Genomic DNA, 13,848 nt, shown 5'->3' with positions numbered 1-13,848 from the left:
AGTTGGAACACTGCTGTTGATACTTGTGCAGTTGTATAAATCAGCTTATTTTCTTCCATATTCAAGGTGGGGTTTTTTTTCTCCCTTCACATATTCTTCAAACGATCAGCTCCAATTCCTACGCCCGTGCTACTGCTGATCCTTGTTCAATCTTCTTCTCCACCTGTATGCTTGATCTTCTCTGACCCCACTCTTCTGCTTGACCCCTCTGCTCGACCCCTCCTTGCTGCACATCAATGCCCCTTTCTGTGCCAGAATCAGAGAATGATTCTACACCTCAAGTCGCTGGAGCTTCCTCCCTCTACCCCTCCATCTCATGCCTCTCTATTTGTCTTTACATCTTGCATAAAACCCTACCTCTTCAACCAATGCCCAGAGTCTTCACCCTCCCCTCCCCTGCCTCCTTTTCCCTAGTTCAGCATCCAACCCTGTCTTTCTGATGCTCTCTTGAGACATTATCCTTCATGAAGGGCACAACATAAATGCAACCTGTTGTTGTCACATGAAAGCCTCACAGTATGACTCGATTACTGAGGTTTCCTCTCTCCTTCTATGTGGAACACCTAGCCTCTAGGATCTAGCTGATATTAGGGAATCATGAGTGTAAAATGTGCCAATCACTCCGTCACATACACTATTCTGTTCAGAAATGAAAATCCAAAGATTTGAAGATTGGTTTGAATTACGTTTATTGAAACTGATATATTTTTATTTTGTTTGTAAGAGACATGTAATATACAGGACGTACAAACTACCAAGCATTAGTTCGTGCTCCGCCACTGTCAAGCGCTCTGGGACGCTACACTGCTTGAGGGGGCACTATATAAATGCAAGTTGTTGTAGCTCACATTGCCTCACACAGGCACATGTGAGCCAAATGTAACCAGGAAAATTCAAGAATGGAGATTACTTTAACATTCATAGTAGCTTTTTGAAAATGATGACTTTACTGTGAGTCTTAAGCTGCTTTCAATCCTTTGTGGCATAGTCAGAATTGTTTCAGACCATCCATGAAGTATTTGTAAACGAAAACTTTGGTTTCTTTGTATTTTTAAACTCTTCAAGAAGTTAAAATGATGACTTGAAAATAGTTTCTGGTATTTCCCCCTATGATTTATGAGCTGGTACTTCTGCTACTGTTTGTACCTGGAAGGACCAGCCTATTTCAATATATCTATCAAACAAGACAGTATTTCAATAATAGAGCTTTGCATAATCAGAAACAATTGTTAATAATAATCCCTACGTTTGATATAGTGCCTTTCATGTTGGGTGGACATCTCAAAGAACTTTTGATTCTGTGTTTTGTGGATGAACATGGCAGCCAATTTGTACAAAGCAATGTCCCATAATCACCCATGAAGTGAATAACCAATTTTATTGGAGGGGGAGTTGACTTGGACAAACTCCCTTCTCTTTTCAAACAATGTCATTTACATCCACCTGATGCAGTCAGGCCCTTGACATCTCATCCAATTGATGGCACTTCCAACAATGAAGCACACCCCCAGCACCACACTGGATTGTTAGCCTCGACTATGAGTCTCAAGACCTGACATGAGGCTTGAACCCATAAATGTGAGAGGCGAAAGTGCTACCAACTGAGCCAGGCTGATTAAACATTGTTTGAGCACGGTTCATAATGCAGTTCCTGAAAATCAGTCCTCTATAACCTTTCCTCTAAATTTGATCAATAAGGAGGTATTTTAAACCACAAGACGAATGGATCATGCATGCATTTCATCATTATTATTATCAAGCCATAAAGATTAGAAGATTCACTTCCAATTATCATGAATCAAAAACTAATTCCTGTAGAAATGCAAGATTTAATCAATTACATCAATACTTTTAAAGTAAAATGTAAATGTGCTAATTGTGTTAACTGCTTTGGTGGAACCTATGTATCTCTTGACTTGTTTTAAAACACAATCAGTCTTCCTCCTCCAGCGTGGATTAATTCAAAAACAAATCTCAATCTCATGGCTTGTTTTAGTACCTTTCATATTCTGTACCGTTAAAAGAATCTACAAATGTGATGAATACATTTACTTGCACAAAGTGAATCTTTCTTCACCACCGTCTCTTATCTCTTTACAGATGGTGGCCCGCAATTAGAAGATTTAACACATCCATTTCTCCTTGCAAATGTTACCACTGGCATTCGTTTAAAAGGGTAAACCATTAGGGGAAACTGTGTGCAATAATTTGAGAATCTAGCTGGCTCGATCAGCTTGCAGCTAGAGTTCTGCCATTTCAAAGTGCGAGTAGAAGCTGCTTGCTGGGCCCGTCTGCCTGAGTTCACAAACCCTTGAACCGTGCTTTAACAATTCCATTGAATGCCTTGAGTGGTGTTGAATGACGACTTTGTTTGGAGCCACCACTTGAGACCCTAGGTCTTTTTTGTCAAAGTATAGAGCCCAGAGTAAGGTAATGGTGAGAATCATGGCCAGCAGCTGTGTTACACCAATCGAAATCCCAAGAAACCTCAACACCTGCAATTGTTTTGTGCCACGCAGGAAACTGTACATTTTCTGACCACAACCCTGTTTTAAAAAAAAGCCAGACATTGCATTAATAATACAAAGAAAATGCTGACATATCCCTTCTACAGGCATATGAACACATGTCCGCACACACACATAGATACATACACACACACACACATGCATTCTATTTAATGTTCCGAGACATTATACTATGTGAAGAGTGCTATATACAGTAAATGTAAGTTGCTGTTGTTTGTTTGGTTTAATTGCACTGAGTTTTGAGAAATGCTCTTGTATAATGTTAAGGAACACTTTGAATCAAAATTATAACACAAGCAACCAACTCTTACCCACGGATATACTGCCCATGCTATAGCCTTCTCGTTTTCTATATCAGTTTTATCTATCAGTCTAAAAATACCATATTAAAGGTTAGTAATTCATTTTTAGGACAGAATATTGGAAATAACAATAATCATTGTTTTTGATATAATGCCTCAAAGCCCCTCATGAATTTTACTGTGAAGTGTAGTGACTGTGTAGAGTCAAATCTATTTTGAGCAAACGCTTAGGGGACTGGACCAAATTGTATTATTTAAGGGTGACTTCCGAGTAAGGCTTCGTTGACTGGGCACAATTTTTTTTTAAAATGTCTGTAAGCCTGCATGCAGATTCCTAGTGCATTTACCAAGGACGGAAGCTGTGGGTATCACATGGGCTGTTCAGCGCCATGTTGGTAAATGCGCTAGGAGTCCAGCGAGTCTATGAGCGAGCCTGCTGAAATTGGTAATGTATCACCACCATATACACTTAATTTCACTTAGAACTGGCTGCTGAAAAGGGTGTCAGTACACCAACAAGGCTAAACAAGTGTGGCTACTGGTTGTGTTAGACAGGTGTTTGCTGAATAGAGGTGATTTATACTGAAAAATCAGTCGGGACTGTTTTAGAAGGGTTGTTGGCAGCAGGTGGTTGCTGAATAGAGGTAGTTGCTTTAACAGGTTTGACCATATTTTGAAGACAAAGGTGGCAGCCAATGTATGCCCAAAGGTGTCACACAAACAGCTATGAAGTGAATGACCATTTTTATTTTGGGGATTGTTAGGCAGCACACCAGGAGAAAATGTTCTTTTTTCAAATAGTACCACGGGATGATCTTTAGCATTCACGTGAAGAATAAGATGGGAACTCGGTTTAATATCTCATCTGAAGGATGGCACCTCCGACAATCTACCACACCCACAGCACTGCAATGGAGTGTCAGTCTGAACTCTGTGAGTTCAAAGTCCCAATTGTACATTTAGTGGCACCGAACTGGAATCAACCCTGGCAGAATGGTTTCACTCATCTTCGTATTTAGCCTTTCATACACCACCACTATTATCTTAAGTGATTAATCCTTGGAATATCACCTTGCGAAAACCAATTTATTTTCTTTGACAGATTTCAAGTGCCAGAATTTGATGAAAAGTAAATTCATGGAGCACGAGTCAGAGTCTCTGCTGTGTTCGTGTCCACAGTAAACAGCATTAGCCTTCTGACTGCTGGTAATGATATCATTTGTTTCATCGGTGTTCAGTTCTGTGCATGCCGGCAAGATATCTTGAAGCTGCTTTCATTTATACAATGTCGTAAAAATTCTATCAAAATCTGACAAGATCACGCAAATGAGTCTTAAAATCAGGGATTCTTTTAAGTAATGTAATTCTAAGCTTTGAAAGAATCTAAGTGCACAGGAGGAGAAAAGGCCACTCAGCTCATTAAAGACTTTCTCGATACAAATCCCATGTGATTTACATCTCCCCATTACCTCCTGGGTCAAAGGTTCTGTATAACTATTCCCTAATCCCCACATTTCCTATTCAAGCTGTATTCCTTCCTTCAACGGATTACCTCCCTGTACTCAGAAACCATTGTGTTCTACTAAGTGTGAGATGTTAAACCGAGGTCCTGTCTGTCTGTACAAATGGATGTTAAAGATTCCATGGCAGTGTTCGAAAAGAGAAGGGAGTTTTTCCTAGTGTCCTGACCAAAAATACCCCCAGATAAAATTGGTCATTCATTTCATGGTTGTTTGTGGGACATTGCTGCGTGCAAATTGGGAGTCAGGTTCACCTTCAAAATACAGAGTCACTAACTACGCTTTACAATATATCCTGTGAAATGCTTTGAGTTGTCCTCCCAACTTGAAATGTTCTTAAGCAAATGTAAGGATTATTATTTGTTCATCTGAATCTCCCACGTCGTATTCATTTATTTCTATCTACCCTATAACCTCCGCCCAATATCCTCCAATTAACTCCATTATTCTGTTACTTTCTTGAAGGTTTTAATCAAAGCCACGCAAGTAAAATTTATAAGAACCTATTTTATTCCTGGGTGTATTTCAACAATAAAAAAATCCTCACATCTGCACAGCACTATTACTGTATCAATTGATTTCCCCCATCACAATCTGGTAACTTTGGAGATACGATATTAACTATTATAATTCAAGTATTAAAAACCATAGATACTTGCATTTTAAATTAACTGTTCTGTATCAGACCAATGTTTAAAAACCTTTAAAGAGGAAACTAGTTGTTATGACAACTAAAATGATACCTCGCTTTACACTGCTCCATTTACAATTTGAATTCTATTCTTCAGTGAAAATGTACCTCCGTGATAAATGTTAATGCATTGTACACAGAAGATACTGAACAAAGTTATACATTCTATCAATCCAGTGTGTGTTAACTCTCCTGGGATGGGAAATTTCACAATTTGTGCTCCAAGCACTGGCCAACAGTGGAGGAAAAGAAAAATCTCAGGAAAGGAAAGGTAAAAGCTTAATTCATGATTTCCTGGCAGAGGTTTTTTCTCTGCCAACTGTGAGATGCCTGAGCTGTTTCCTCTGGCACCATCATTCAGGGGAATTCTGCTTCTACCATTTCTTCAGTTTGAAGTGCTGGTCGATTTCTTCTTTTCAGTGAATAAAAAGTGTGACTGTCATAAGATCTGTTCACAATGATGCACGGTACACCACTAGCACAGTATTGGGAGGAATTGTAATGCGTACTTCTGCAAAAATCAATCAACTTCGGGCTGTCGAGTTGCAGCTCATCTAATCTCTTTACAACTCTGTACTTGTAGCTTTTAAGTCTTAGAGCTCCTTGATACAAGTCGTTCCTACAAGCTAAATTGGTATCTTTTGAAGGTGGGATGGTAGTTGATATACTAGTTGAAGCAAAACTGCCAATTTGAGCTGAGATAAAATAAGGGTAGAAATTAGGCGCCTTTCATCATTCTCAGCAACAAGCACATCCTCATCTTCAAAAGCCTCCACCACCTAGACCCACCTCCAGTACTACTGTGATATTTTGCGATGGTGCTCCTCCTCTCTACTAGCCTCCACTCCACCAACTTGGATTCCTTCACGCTTCCCCCATCCATTAGGCCCCACCATCAACAGGCAAGCTTTAGAGAATTTGCCCCCTCTCTCTGGAACTCTCTTCTGAAGTCCCTCCACCTCATCAGCTGCATGTTCAGCTAACTTCCTTCTTTCCTCCCAGCTTGGGCTCCCACTGAATTTTTTTTTGAGACATTCTCCTGTATGAAAGGTGTCTTACAAGTGCAAATGGTTGTTGCTGTTCACTAAAACGGAGTGGCATCCATAATAATGCTTGCATTTGATATAGCGTTTTTCACGTCTTCTAGACGTCTCAAAGTGCTTCTCAGAATATACTGTAAAGGGAATTGACTGTATAATTATGGGCAAAGCACAGCAGCTATTTGCACACAGCAGTGTCACACAAACAGTAATGGATTAAGTGACAAAAAAATGTTTTGAAGCATTATTATCCCTGGATAAACAAAAAAACAATTCACCATTTGACCAACAACAACTTGAACTTATATAGTGCCCTCCACACAGGGTAGCGTGTCAGAGAGCTTGAACAACGGGGTTCCTACTTCCTGCTAGGTAAACATAGGTGTGTGGAGTAAAGAAACTTGCTGAACATTTCGCCATGCGAGGCGAGTGCTCTAACTACTGAGCTACAGGACTCCACCTGGTACTCATGCTCACCAGATCATTCCTGTCTCTGTGACCTTGACAATAAAAGCCAATGAATTTAAGTCACTGGCTTGAATGAGCACAATTGAATTTTGTATTCTATCCAGTTTACTGTTCTGTCACCAATATTGCTGTTGTGAGCTAAACTAGGCAGTACATGTGTTGCTAGTTCACATTAGCACAACATCCTTGAGGTGAAATCTATTGCTATTGACCGTATGTTCTCTACTGGCCGTCAAGCTAACAAAGCTTCTGGCTTTGGCTTGTACCTCTGGATGTGTTAAAGTGCTAAGATTTGTATCTTGACATTTAGCATTTTTCTACTTTATTTTGACAATTACAATTTTTATCTGGGTATTCAGCCTTGTGTTTTATCAATTTGAAATGATTTGCAAATCGTTAAAGCCACAAATTGGATAATCGATAAGAAATGTAATCTTGCCTGTAATGCCCATTAAATGCATAAGCCTTAGATTTAAGGAAAAAAATTGTATTGCGTTTCTTGTGTCCTTGCTGCCTTTCATCATAGAAACAACAATGTATAGTAGTGAAATCCCCCAAATCAAATGACACTGAAACCCGAATGTGGGAACTATCTTGAGAAGATAGTTGGGCAGCAAATTGCTGTGTTAATCCTGCAGCTGCAAATCTCTATTTAGGCTATACTATAAAACTGTCATTAAAATTGTAAAACCACACTAATGTGGTCTAATGGAAGCTTCAAATGGAATTTTTTTAAATGTAATTAAAGAGACGGTCATGTAACCTTTTTTCTTTAAATATTGCTGGGTGATCAAATGGACTGTTATTGATGTGCAAACAACTCTTTAATAATATTAACTACACACCCACCCCCCCACCACCCTTCCCATCTCAGTTATACACTTGCACTTTTTTTTGCACTTACAGCATCTTTCACCTTTGATGGAGCGTTTCACTCACAAAATACAGTCAAACCATTTTACAGTATATCCTGTGAAGCACTTTGAGATGTCTAGATGACATGGTAAGACCCTATATCAAATGCAAGGATTATCATTATCACATTATGATATTATTATTGTCTGAAAGCGCTTTACAATACTTGACCAGGAGCCTGAGCTGGGAGGGAGATAAAAGATGGCTGAAGGCGCAGACTATGTGATGGCATTTGAAGGTGAGTGCAAAGATTTTAATGTTGATCCACAGAACATCGCTATTCTGTGCTGGCTCTGTGAGTTTGGAGTGAGCAATTAGGGAGATTGATACAGTCAGAACCTGAGGGGAGAGGTGCTGGTGGGAGCTGAGCAGTTTGTCGTACATATGCAGAAGTCTGCTCAGTCGCTAGTTAATGCAATGAGAAAAGTGTAACTCAAGGTTTATGCCCACATTCTTTTACTACTGTAGTTGATATCACTTTGGATTCATCGATATAAATAAGGCATAAACCTTGAGTACATGACTAACGCCATCTTCTGTTTCTGCAGAGGAATATCAACCTCTTTTTGTATTGAATGTTTCTTATTACAGAATGACATTTCTGAGAAAAACAAATATATTTTCCTTCACACTTAACCTTCTTTAGATAATCCGTAAGAATACGGGAGAAAAGAGAAAGGGAAAGTAATGGAAAGCAGTTCTATCTGAATCACAATCTGATTAAAATTGCAACACTTGGAGTTGAGGCAAAAGTGAATAAAAAAAACTGTGGTTAATATGTTCTGCAACATAAAATATCAATAAAAATAAGGGAGACAGCAAAGATAGTGGAACGCAGCATCTGATTAAAATTGGAACACTTTTATGGTTTGAGGACAGCAATGAATAAAATCCTGCTGTTAAAAATTAATGGACTGTTAGCATCAATTATTGTTCAGCAAGTAATACTTAAAGCACGAATACTTAGTTGTTTTTTAAGCTAAGCAGAGAGTAGCTGGAGTTCTTTTTTCTGAAATTAATATAAAAATGAAAATGTTTTTGGTTATGTACAAATCCTTCAAATGTTTGGAGTGAAGTGGGCTAAAAGATATAAAGCAGGTGTCTAGGAAACATAATGACTGTGGGCAGGTGTCAAATTACTTTTGCAATGAAGTGTGAAGCGGTTTGCCAGAATGCAGCACCTTATGAGTCCTTTTATGACACTGTAAAGAAACAAAATCCTCTTTGATCCAAAACTGATATTCTGAGGTTTGCAAATGCAAATCATTCTTTGCAAGGTCTAGGGCACAAAGTCATAGTATGGTGAGGTCACGGGCTAACATTTCATCACCAATTCTGGCTTATTATTTTCTGCAACTTTGTTAACAGACAGACAGTGCTGATCAGTCACTTTGCATGCACAGCCCTTCAAAGTCCAGGGCTATTTGTAGGTCTGCTTCTGCCTCAGCACTAACAATGCTGGCAGCTACCGGGAGTGAAGCAACAGTAGTGACAAGTAATAGTAGCACTCAATATCTCAAAGACAAACCAGACTGGGACTGTGTCCCTTGCACACTAGGGCTTGTGGCTTCCCAATTAATCTGTCTACAAATCATCTGAAAGGTGACCTTGTAAGTTTCAGGAACATACATGTGGAGGTGGGGGAGGTCTTCAGCAGTGAGGTAGAAAGCCCCTGATCTGTTAACCAGATGGAAGGTTGTTGTAGCTGACAAGGACATAAAGGTAACAGAATGAAACCAGACGAAGAATGGCCTTTTGTACAACTCGAGTGACAAGAAATATCCAAGCATCGTTAATCTAATTGCACTATAAATCTTCCAAACGCTTCACAATTTATGTCTTTTCAATGATGCAGAAACAAACACCTGCTTCCTATATTTTCAAATGAAAAATATTCACCTGATGAACAGAAAAGGCCTAAAAAGGAGGCATTTGATGTACAAAGTCTTCTCTTCCTCCTAATCTACTTTCACTAATTTCTTTGCACATAAAACATGCTTTTCCCACCCGAACCCCAGCTTGAGTCAGGCTCCGCCACCGTTAAGCGCTCCAATACACTACCATGAGTAAAGGCTCTATATAACCGCAACTTCTTGTTTCTATCTACTGTATTTGGAGATATCTTTTAACATGTTCAGCTTTGTGGATACCATTTGGGTTTTAGTACTTCACAAGAGGTCCAATATCTCCCCCAGTCTGCTTGCTAAAGAGGTAATTTCCCTTATAAATCCAATAGTTTTCTTTGGAGGATGTTTGTTGCTGGCAATTTGGGAGTGAAATAGCTGCTGTGCAATTGCACTGTAAAAACTGTTGTGATGTTCTCTCTTGAAACCCACATGGATTCTTCCTCTACCACCCTACTTGGCAGGTCATTCCATATCCCAACAACTCATCCCAACAACGCNAAAAAAATTCTAAGTTCTCCTTTCACTCTTGTGACTATCTTATAACTAAGTTCCAGTGGAAATAGCTTCTCCCTATTTACCCTGTTAGTAAACCTCATAATTTTGCACACCCCTATCGGGTCCCCTCTCAATCTTCTCTGCTGCAATCAGAATGGACCCACCTTCTTCAAGCTCTCAAAACTGTAACCCCTCTTCCTTGGGATCATTCTTCTAAATCTCCTCTGCATTCCCTCCATCTTAACATCTTTCCTGAGGTGTTTTAAATTATGCTTAAGTGAGCTGTGTCTGAGGAGCAAGATATCCTGAATAGCATAACACATGTGAGTTCCCCCCACCGCACCCTCCCCCCCCCATCAAAGTATCAAAATGCAAGGATTATTATTTATCTATCTTTTAAATCTTAGCAAATAAACACTATAAGAAAGATCTTTTATTATTAAGGACTTAAATTGATGATTGGAGTTTCAGATAATGAAGTTTTTGATTGAACATTATATATTTGAATACATCTTTTTATCCTACATGAGCTCCATTAGCCAAAAAACAAAAGGGATTGACTACCATTGATCCTATTTATGGACTGCCTGATTGTAAGAGGCATTTATAGCTTAGTAGAAATGAGAAGATCATGTGTAGTGGCCATTCACTAATACATATGTCAGTAATTACACAGATGAGTTCCCCCTGTAATAATTTAAATTGTGTTATCCCCAAAAGAGGGATTTAAAATTATATACCGATGACACACGGAGATTTACCACATATCTACATTTGTAATTACTGATATTTTACCGGGCTGTTATTTCCCAATCTATATATGAATGCAGTAATGCTATAAAATGTGCAAAGAAAAAAAACTCTCTATTGCTCTCTTGTGATTGATCATGTGCTTTTTAAATCTTGTGCTAACTATAATTCCCCTCCCACTTCCACCCAATGTATAAAAAATACATTAGTAAAGTGCCTAGTATGGATTGTCTTGGTGTGAATTCCTGACCCGAGTCGTCAGTAGGGTATGACAGGGCAATGACTGCTGGTGCTGTTTTTCTTTCGTCAACACTCAATCTACACAATGAGTTTTTTTTTAAAAAAGACTTTAATTTCCAGGTTGTATGTAATATCACCTCTGACTTCTAATTAAACTTACGATCCTCTTAACAGCTGCCTTGTTCGCGACAGTACGCAGACAGCCTTTTCATACTGTTTTTAACAATATTTAATCAGGCTGCAGCTGCTGACTCTATTCCTGACCTGAGAGCAAATGGTTTCAGACAACCGTACATTACTGTTTGTTTTTACTTTAAAGATTAGTTGCTTAAAATAACTGTTTGAATTCAGGAAACCTTTTCCCCTTCATTATTAATCTTGTGCGGAAGCAGCAATTGTGCTGAATGCTTCATTTTTTAATCTGAATGAATAGAGCACACAAATAATATACTTGCTCCCCATACCTGTCGTTTATATGATATTCTGCAAAATATCACCTACAAAATACAGTTGCTACACTTTATTGTAAATCCTGTGAAGTGTTTTGAGACATCCTCCCGACATGAAAGGCGCTATATCAATTGCAAGGATTATTATTAATATTATGATGGGTATTTCTGATTAGCAACTTTTTAAAATTTTATTTCCGCTGAGCATTTTTTTAAAAAATGCGAGGAGAGGAAAAAGAGCAGAGATAATAACTGTACGTGTGAAAATCCAGTCAACAAGCGCTAAATGGGTTCCCCCAAGGCCAGTGGGTGAAGCGTTGAACCACACGAGAAGACTAAAAGGTGTTGCTCTGATTTACGGTCTCTGCTGAGTTTAGCTGATCTCAGCCAGTTCACTACAATTGCTATGAAAGGGAAAACTCAGCCTGGGGTTTCTGCTTATAATCCCTGTCCAGTGCACCAGTTTGGACAGCTCATGAGAGCCAGATCAGTCGTCATCTACCTTTCAGTGCAAGAGTCTGCCAACACTAAGTGTCACGTGATGAATGATCGCTTGGGGCAAAATGAGAATGTAAGCCCTGTCAGAGAAAAGGTTGTTGGAAAGCACAGGTTTCAATATTGCAGCAACATGCTGCAGCACCCTTGGGAGAGGAGGATGGTAGAAAAGGATAGAAAAACAAGAAGCACAACTTCCAGCGCCCTTTTTGATCACCTGAGTATATGTCCGGCAAGCACACTCAGAGAGGAAGCTTTACATTACAGCAGAATTGGCTCCTGTCTGTCAATGTGGTGAAGCTAGCAGGTATTTGCAATTTGTACATGTGGATGGTGGGAGGAAGAGAGAGGGAGGTGTGGAGTCCATCATCAATATAAACCTCGCAGTCAGATTTCATAGGTAAAAAAGCAGGACTAGAAATGAGGCAGTATCTCATGGTGGGAGATGGGGAAGAATAAATTCCTATTCCAGTTAACGCAAATCACCGAAGATCCAAGTGAACATCAGCAATGCTGAAACATTACACTAGTTGATGTAACATTGTCAGTTACTATAGCACAAACTACAGCAATTAGTTACCTTTCAGCCACTCCCCCTGGGAGAGTAAGTCATAGCATTAGAAGTGAAAATTGACAATCAATTCATTACTTTTATTTGTATTGGCACTGATATTGACCCCAAAAGCAGACCAAGTCGACCTTAGTTGCACTCCTTTCTTTTCCGCCATCTCTTTGCTATGACAGCTACTCGCTTTGGATTCAAGTCCGTTCCAGGCTAATAGGATCAGAAACCACTGCTCCCGGTTGACTGCAGGTATATTGAGTGCAATGAGTTTCGCTAGTCCCCAAACAGTCTCAAGTCAACATGGCACAAACCTGTCCATAATTTTAACATTAATTCTATTTGAAATGTTCATAAGTAGGGCTAATGTAGGGAAAGAAAACTGCATTATGGTGCTGCTCTTCTGCGCTTGGTTTTGTAAAGTTGCTTTGATGTTTCACAGCTTCAGACTCACTTTTTCACAGTAGTAATCATGCAGGTACACAGAGGAACCATCAAGTGGCAGGTTAATAGTGTTAATAGTGTTGGCGACCTTCTGTGATTCTCCTCTGCCCCATCCGCTCCCACACCCCCACCCAACACCTCAATAATACTAATGATGGAAAAAAAATCACCTGCATGTTTTCAAAGCCACAAGGAGCCATGTTTTCCCTTGGTGTTATGTTGGTGAGAGACAGACAGACATACATACATGGAACTTTCAATTCTGGTTTGGATATTTTTAAACATAATGATGGATTTCTGCATTTTTCAGGCATCGTAACAGTACCCTTCACGTAGGAAAAAGTCTTAATGATTTACAGTGACAGAGCAGAGGAGAAGAGTTGACTAGCTAATTACAAAGTTCTCTCATCTTCTAAGAGGCAGGTTTTGAGTCACGACTTGAAAACAGCTGGAGAGGGCACGAGATGGAAGAGGAGGTACAGGGAGGAAGTTCCAGAGATTAAGGGAGTAGAATCTGAAAACCCAGCCACCACTGGTGGTGCAGATAGGGTAGGGGACATCAACAATAAGAACTAACATCTCGGCCCTCTGGGATGGGCAGCATTACTAGTTATTTCATACACATAAAAGAGAGAGAGGGAAAAAGGTTGCCTTACTTCTTGATAAAGGTCAGTCAGGTCACTATGCTGGGCTTGTCTGGAACATCCTGGGAATTCTCGAATGCAGCAAGAGTCAGGAGGCCACTCCATTTCTGTCATTTCTAACCAATCTGTGAAGTACACGACTCCGCAGCACTTGAACTGGATAAGAACAAGCAAAACCAAACAGGTGAGACAGACACTCAGGCAAACAGTAACATCCTAATGGCTGGAAGTGACGTAACATTGCTTCCAGTATTAGAATGCTTGAGATCGGGAAGATTGGGGAGATCCACAAGGTTGAGGAGAATTCTCCAGACAGGCCCAGAGCTCCACTTACAGTATTTTTTTAAAAAATGCTGTCATTGCTTAGTTCTCTTCGGTTGCTAAAGCAATGCTGGATA

General features: G+C 39.6%; 1 protein-coding gene across 5 annotated transcripts in view; it reads right to left on the bottom strand.

The window, feature by feature from the left end:
- Positions 1-672: 672 nt before the first annotated feature.
- Positions 673-13,848, bottom strand: part of tspan12 (tetraspanin 12) — a 29,535-nt gene continuing 16,359 nt past the window's right edge. For all 5 annotated transcript variants that reach the window (XM_042335637.1, XM_042335636.1, XM_007904980.2 and 2 more), the window contains exons 8-9: positions 13,463-13,606; positions 673-2,546 (exon numbers count right to left, since the gene is read on the bottom strand). In XM_042335637.1, coding sequence (XP_042191571.1) covers positions 2,241-2,546; positions 13,463-13,606 — 450 coding nt within the window. In that variant the 3' untranslated portion in view covers positions 673-2,240. The remainder of the gene's footprint in view (positions 2,547-13,462; positions 13,607-13,848) is intronic.

This window comes from Callorhinchus milii, unplaced genomic scaffold (genome assembly GCF_018977255.1).
Source record: "Callorhinchus milii isolate IMCB2004 unplaced genomic scaffold, IMCB_Cmil_1.0 Scaffold5, whole genome shotgun sequence".
NCBI lineage: Eukaryota > Metazoa > Chordata > Chondrichthyes > Chimaeriformes > Callorhinchidae > Callorhinchus > Callorhinchus milii.
Note: the sequence above shows the minus strand (reverse complement) of the source record. Positions and strands in the feature narration are given on the sequence as shown.